Below are 7,263 nucleotides of genomic sequence, written 5' to 3'. Positions count from 1 at the left end.
AAAAAAAAAAAAAAAAAAAAATTCTTAAAATATCAGAAAATCCATATCTAAATATAACTATAGAAATATAGCAAGAAGGCAAATATAATTGAGTTTTGGATTTTGGACTAATTTGAATTTCATGAACCTTTGTTCTCATTTATTGACAGTTAATTCAGAGTCATCTGTTGTTTTCTGATTTTCCAAGTTAAATTGATGATTTTGTCAAATGTTGCTCTTTTGCCAGAGATGGTAATCTACCAGATATTGTGAATAGTGGAAGTTTGCACGAGTTCCTGGTTAATTTGCATGAGAGATATGGGCCTGTGGTCTCCTTCTGGTTTGGCAGGCGCCTTGTGGTTAGTTTGGGCACTGTTGATGTACTGAAGCAGCATATCAATCCCAATAAGACATGTAAGTTTAATTTTCTTTCTAGTTACCTGATCCTTACCTTTTAAGAATGAATGTTTAGCCCAGGCACAGTGGCTTATGCCTGTAATCCCAACACTTTGGGAGGCCGAGGCGGGTGGATCATGAGGTCAGGAGTTCGAGACCAGCCTGGCCAACATGGTGAAACCCCTTCTCTACTAAAAATATAAACACTAATCGGGTGTGGTGGCACACGCCTGTAATCCCAGCTACTTGGGAGGCTGAGGCATGAGAATCTCTTGAACCCAGGAGGCGGAGGCTGCAGTGAGCCAGGATTGTGCCATTGTACTCCAGCCTGGGTGACAGAGTGAGACTGTGTCTCAAAAAAAAATAAAAAAAGAATGAATGTTTATAAATAAAGAACTGTATATATACATTGTTCTTGGATAGGAATAGCCAACATTTATTGAATGCTTTGTACTATGTGCTAGGCACTGTGCTGAAGTCCTATTAACTCATTTAAGATAGTATTTTAAGTAATTGTATTTTTCCTTAATTTATAAGCATATATGATAAAATCTCAGTGTAAATTCCAACAGGATTTTTTTGGGACCCTGAAAAAATAGTTCCAAGGTGTATCTGGAAGAGTAAATGTACATAAGCAGCCAGGAAACAATCCTAAAAAGAGTATTAATGGGCTGGGCATGGTGGCTCATGCCTGTAGTCTCAGCACTTTGGGAGGCCGAGGCAAATGGATCATGAGGTCAGGAGATTGAGACTATCCTGGCCAACATGGTAAAACCCTGTCTCTACTAAAAATACAAAATTAGTCAAGCATGGTGGTGTGTGCCTGTAGTCCCAGCTACTCGTGAGGCTGAGGCAAGATAATTGCTTGAACCCGGGAGGTGGAGGTTGCAGTGAGCTGAGATTGTGCCATTGCACTCCAGCCTGGGCAACAGAGTAAGACTCTGTCTTCCCAAAAAAAGAATATTGATGAGGGAAATACTTGTACCATCAGTTAGTATAGAGTATTATAAAGCTAGATTAATTTAAAGAACCTTGTACTGGCCAGGCGCAGTGGCTCATACCTGTAATCCCAATGCTTTAGGAGGCCAAGGTGGGATGATCACTTGAGACCAGGAGTTCAAGACTAGTTTGGGCAACATAGTGAGACCCCATCTCTACAAAAAATACAAAAATTAGCCAGATGTGATACATCTGTCTGTAGACCTGCTACTTGGAAGGCTGAGGTGGGAGGATTGCTTGAGTTCAAGAGATTGAGGCTTCAGTGAGCCGAGGTTGCGCCACTTTACTTCAGCCAGGCAGCCAGGGGACAGGGCAAGAACCTATCTCTTAAAAAAAAAGAATCTCCTGGCTGGGCATGATGGCTCCTGCCTGTAGTCCCAGCACTTCGGGAGGCCAAGGCAGGCAGATCACCTGAAGTCAGGATTTCGAGACCAGCCTAGCCAACATGGTGAAACCCTGTCTCTACTAAAAATACAAAAATTAGCCAGGCCTGGTAATGTGCGCCTGTAATCCCAGCTACTTGGGAGACTGAAGCAGGATAATCTCTTGAACGCGGGAGGCAGAGGTTGCAGTGAGCTGAGATCACACCACTGCACTCCAGCCTGGGTGACAGAGAGAGACTCCATCTCAAAAAAAAAAGACTCTCATGCTGTGGTCAGGCTAGGCAAATAGATGTAAAAGAGTAGAGAGTTCAGAAGACAAACCAAATATATATGATAAAGATAGTATTTTATGACAAAAGGGAAAAGTAATAAATGGTTTGGGGAATATGGGTTAGCTATTTGTAAAAAATAAATCTCAATCCCTGCCTTATTCTATTCCTCGCCCCCCGCCCTTTGCCCAGGCTAGAGCGCAGCAGTGCTATCATAGCTCACTGTATAACCTACAACTCCTGGGCTCAAGCAATCCTCCCACCTCAGCCTCCTGAGTAGGTGGGACTGTAGGCATGCATCACCATGCCTGACTAATTTATTTACTTTTTCGTGGAGATGAGGTCTCGCTACATTGCCCAGGCTGGCCTCCAACTCCTAAACTCAAGTGATTCTCCCACCTCTGCCCTCCAAAATGCTGGGATTATAGGTGTGAGCCACTTCACCTGGCCTCTGCCTTATTTCTTATATCAAAATAAATTCTAGATGATTAAAATATCAGGTCATAAAGGTAATACAAGAAAACATGGTTAAATGTTACATTTTTTCTCTTTGGTTGGAGATAATGTAGATAAACCTCTTCTTACAATGGTACAAGATCTAGGAGCTGTAAGACCCAAGTTAGATAAATCTGTCCACATAAAAATGAAAAATTTTAGTACAGTAACAAATACCTTGAATGGATGTGGTAGCACATACCTGTAGTCCCAGCTACTCAGGAACCTGAGGTGGGAAGATCAATTGAACCCAAGAGTTGAAGACCAGTCTGGGAGACACATTGAGACTGTCTCTAACTTAAAAAACAAAGTCAAAATCACCTTGAGAAAGGAAGAAAGAGAGATAGTAAAATGTTGGCCACACATTGCTACACCTGATGTGTAGTAATTGATTACCATATTTTTGTTAAATAAAAAGGCACCATGACAAAGTTTAAAAGAGAAATAGAAAAGTAATTTACCACCAATATGTTAAATATATATAGTACTTAAAAACTAATAAGAAAAAATAGGCCAGGCGTGGTAGCTTACGCCTGTAATCCCAGCACTTTGGGAGACTAAGATGGGCAGATCACCTGAGGTCAGGAGTTTGAGACCAGCCTGGCCAACATGGTGAAACCCCATCTCTACCAAAAATACAAAAATTAGCTGAGCATGGTGGCAGATACCTGTAATCCCAGCTACTCGAGAGGCTGAGGCAGGAAAATCGCTTGAACCTGTGAGGTGGAGGTTGCAGTGAGCCAAGATCGTGCCATTGCTCTCCAACCTGGATGACAGATGGAGACTCCATCTCAAAAAAGAAAATGCCCTTTTAGAAAAATGGGGAAAAACAAGGTTATTAAGAAAGGAGTAAACATATTTAAAGATTTCAGCCTCACTAATATTCAGTTGGGTACAAATAAAAATGAGAAATTGGCCGGGCGCAGTGGCTCAAGCCTGTAATCCCAGCACTTTGGGAGGCCGAGGCGGGTGGATCATGAGGTCAGGAGATCGAGACAACAGTGAAACCCCGTCTCTACTGAAAATACAAAAAAAGTAGCTGAGCGTGTTGGCGGGCACCTGTAGTCCCAGCTACTGGGGAGGCTGAGGCAGGAGAATGGTGTGAACCTGGGAGGTGGAGCTTGCAGCGAGCGGAGATAGCGCCACTGCGCTCCAGCCTGGGCGACAGAGCGAGACTCTGTCTCAAAAAAAAAAAAAAAAAAAAAGAAATTTTACTTATCTCCCTAGAAGAGATGAAGAATACTGGCAGAATGCATTGTCGATGAGGGAATGGGGAGTCACATGGTGTACATGTGCTATACAGCTCTCTGAAGAAAAAGTTGACAGTAACCATTGACCTAACAATGATACCTTAAGAAGTTGATACATAAATTGATAATCACAGATATGAGAAAATATTTATATTTATAAAAAAATTTGAAGCAACCTAAATATCACTGGCTGAATAAATGAATACTTTCAGGCCTGAATATGATGATGTAGACTGGTTTTGTCAGATACTTATATAGCAATTATAATATCTCAGCACTATTCCAAGCCCTTTACAAATATTAACTCATTTAATTCTTCAGAACAACTTCATGAAGAAGGTATTACGGTTATCCCTTTTTTGCAGAAGAGAAACCTGAGGCACAGAGAGGTTAAGTTACTTGCCTAAGGTCACAGCTAATTAGTGATGGAGCTAGGACTTGAAGTCAGGCAGTCTGGTTCAAGATTGTGCTTTTGTAGAACAAGGATCTCTGAGGAAGAAAAAAAAAGATTGTGCTTTTAATTACTAGGCTTTATACAATAAGAAAAGATGGCTCTGTTGGGGAATATAATGAGGAAAACCAGAATGGTCTCTGCTCCTATGGAGTTTCTAGGCTAATGTTGGAGAGTGAGGGAAGTATGTAAACATCCAAATTATCACACTAATGAACTGAGAGAAGTGCTCTGAAAGAGGGGAATGTAGTTCTTTGTGAAATCTGACAGATTTTTCTGTCTCTCTCTCTGTTAAGAAATGTTAACAGCTGTGAAAAATGTCTAAAATATTAACAGTATCTCTGATGCATTTTGCTGTCTTTTCTGTATTGTTTGAATTGTTTTTACAATGACAGTGTATCTTTGTATGCATGTGAAAACAAGTCATTAAAGAAACAAGAATTGGAGAAAATAAATTTTTGAATTCAGCTAAATAATTTTACTGTAATACTTGATAACCACAAACCACAAACTTAGTAGCCATTTTGTTTTAAAATCAGGGGAATGTGCTTTTTTAAAAAAAAATTTGAAGACATTATAATTATGTAGGTAGAAAATTTATGTCAGTATTAATGACTTAACAGTGGAATTCCCAGTCAGGATATTGTGTTCTTGCCAATTTTCACCGACTCTTAAATTGTTCGTATTTTAAAAACAATCTGCCAGGCACAGCAGCTCATTCCTGTAATCCCAGCACTTTGGGAGGCTGAGGCAGGCAGATCACTTAAGGTCAGAAGTTCGAGACCAGCCTGACTAACGTGTTGAAACCCCATCTCTACTAAAAGTACAAAATTAGCCAGGAGTGTTGGCACACGCCTATAATCCTAGCTACTTGGGAGCCTGAGGCAGGAGAATTGCTTGAACCTGGGAGGCAGAGGTTGCAGTGAGCCGAGATCACGACATTGCACTCCAGCCTAGGCAAGAAGAATGAAATTCTGTCTAAAAAAAAAGAATAATAAAAAATAAAATAGTTAAGGGAATTATGAAAAACAGTTGCCATGCTTTCAGCTATAATTCTTTACCTCCCTGATCTCTTGTTCTCTTACAGGGTATCTTTTTGAGCGATTATTTTGATACAGAAATATTTAATTTGTCTGTTTCAGCGGACCCTTTTGAAACCATGCTGAAGTCATTATTAAGGTATCAATCCGGTGGTGGCAATGTGAGTGAAAAACACATGAGGAAAAAATTGTGTGAAAATGGTGTGACTAATTCTCTGAAGAGTAATTTTGCCCTCCTCCTAAAGGTAAGGTGATAAGTAATTTGGTCTAGTGTTCTACCACATAAATAATAGTATTTTTTTTTTTTGAGTATTGATATGTACTGTCTTTGCTACTCTTTTCTTTCCTGTCTCTCTAAGCTAATTTTATTCTCCTGAAATTAAAAACAACCATAACAAAACACACAACACACAAAAGAAAACAAAAATCTTAACATCCAGACTCACTGTATAAGTTGGAATGATGAGAGTAGAGAGCACATGAAGTTTTCTGTATGTGTATATACATATATATACACACGCGTATACACGTATATATACACACGCATATACACATATATACACACGTATACACGTATACACACACGCATATACACACATATATACACACGTGTATATGTATACACCCACGTGTGTATACATATATACACCCACATGTGTATACACAAAATATATACGTATATATACACACGTGTATATATATGTATTTTATTGTTGTTGTTGAGACAGAGTCTCGCTCTGTCACCCAGGCTGGAGTGCAGTGGTGTGATCTTGGCTCACTGCAACCTCCGCCTCCCAGGTTCAAGCAATTCTCGTGCCTCAGCTTCCCTAGTAGCTGGGATTACAGGTGTACACCACCATGCCTGGCTAATTTTTGTGTTTTTAGTAGAGGCAGGGTTTCACCATGTTGGCCAGGTTGGTCTTGAACTCCTGACCTCAAGTGATCTACCCACCTCTGCCTCCCAAAGTGCTCCATGATAGGAGTTTTCAGATGCTGCTTGGTGTAATGTAATGGGGAGCCGAGCAAGAAGACACGAGGCAGATGAGAACTGAGGTAGCCTTTATTGGGCTTGTGGGCGAGGTTCACAGGTCCACTAGGAGGAGGGCTGAGGAAGTCACGCTCAGGGCGGGTATGGTGGGGGGGCGGGCCTTTTATAGGGAGAGGTAGGCGGGGTTTGTAGCTTTCGGTTTTCCTGAGTTAGGTTTCGATTTCTGAGGAATGACGTGTCCAGGAGCTTGTGCAGAGCAGGGGTTTTTTGGCGGGCGCGGGCCTTTTCGCGGGCTGAGAGCCTTAGCAGGAAGTGACGGGCGGGAAGTCCTAACAAAGGGCCTGCGGGAAGACCTAACAAAGGGCCTGCCATGCCAGGTGATACCACCATGTTGGGTCTAGATTCCTGCCTAACACTTGGCTTTGGAGAGTTCCTTATTCCCACTAGAACTCTGAGCTGTAGGGCAGCTCCTATTAGCCCTGTGCAGATCACCACTAGTCTTAGTTGGCCCCACACTTTCTTGGAGCACACAGTCCACGGTAAGAGATCTGTGACTCCCCACTTCGCAGCTGATGAGCCTAATTAGGCCCCTCCATTCACACACTTTCACACACTTCCCCACTCCTAGCTCCTGTATTCGTAGTTGGGGTGGTGAGAGTGGCCACCCAGTTTCCCAGTTGGGGTGGCGAGCCACTCTTGTCACCTCCAGTTTCCTAGTTGGGGTGGCAAGCCACTCTCACCACTTCCAGTTTCCTTTTCGTAACTGACTTAGTGAGCCACTCTTGAGTCCTGTGTTGGTTCAGGTGTGAGCCACTCTTGTCGCCCCGAGCCCCTCTGGGTCAGACTATTCGGCACACCCCAGGAGGTGATCAGGCTCCTCTTTTGTCCCCATGGGTCCTGCCTTGGGCCCCAAAGCCTTACTGTGGTTCCTGAAGCGTGCTGTTTCTGAAATCGTCCTGTAGCCCTTCCTTAGGTTCTGCTGTGCTGCTGAGTAGGGGTGCCAGGTCAGGGGA

The 7,263-nt window shown here is 42.3% G+C and overlaps 1 protein-coding gene across 1 annotated transcript in view; it reads left to right on the top strand.

Annotated features, from left to right (window-relative positions):
* The window catches only part of CYP20A1 (cytochrome P450 family 20 subfamily A member 1), a 63,385-nt gene that overhangs the window by 10,281 nt on the left and 45,841 nt on the right, over positions 1–7,263 (top strand). The window contains exons 3-4 of the mRNA XM_017884365.1: positions 227–393; positions 5,365–5,507. Of these exons, the coding sequence (XP_017739854.1) occupies positions 227–393; positions 5,365–5,507 (310 nt within the window). The remainder of the gene's footprint in view (positions 1–226; positions 394–5,364; positions 5,508–7,263) is intronic.

The sequence above is a fragment of the Rhinopithecus bieti genome, unplaced genomic scaffold, assembly GCF_001698545.2.
Source record: "Rhinopithecus bieti isolate Rb0 unplaced genomic scaffold, ASM169854v2 scaffold_14229, whole genome shotgun sequence".
Classification (NCBI taxonomy): domain Eukaryota; kingdom Metazoa; phylum Chordata; class Mammalia; order Primates; family Cercopithecidae; genus Rhinopithecus; species Rhinopithecus bieti.
This window is presented reverse-complemented; position numbering and strand designations above follow the sequence as displayed.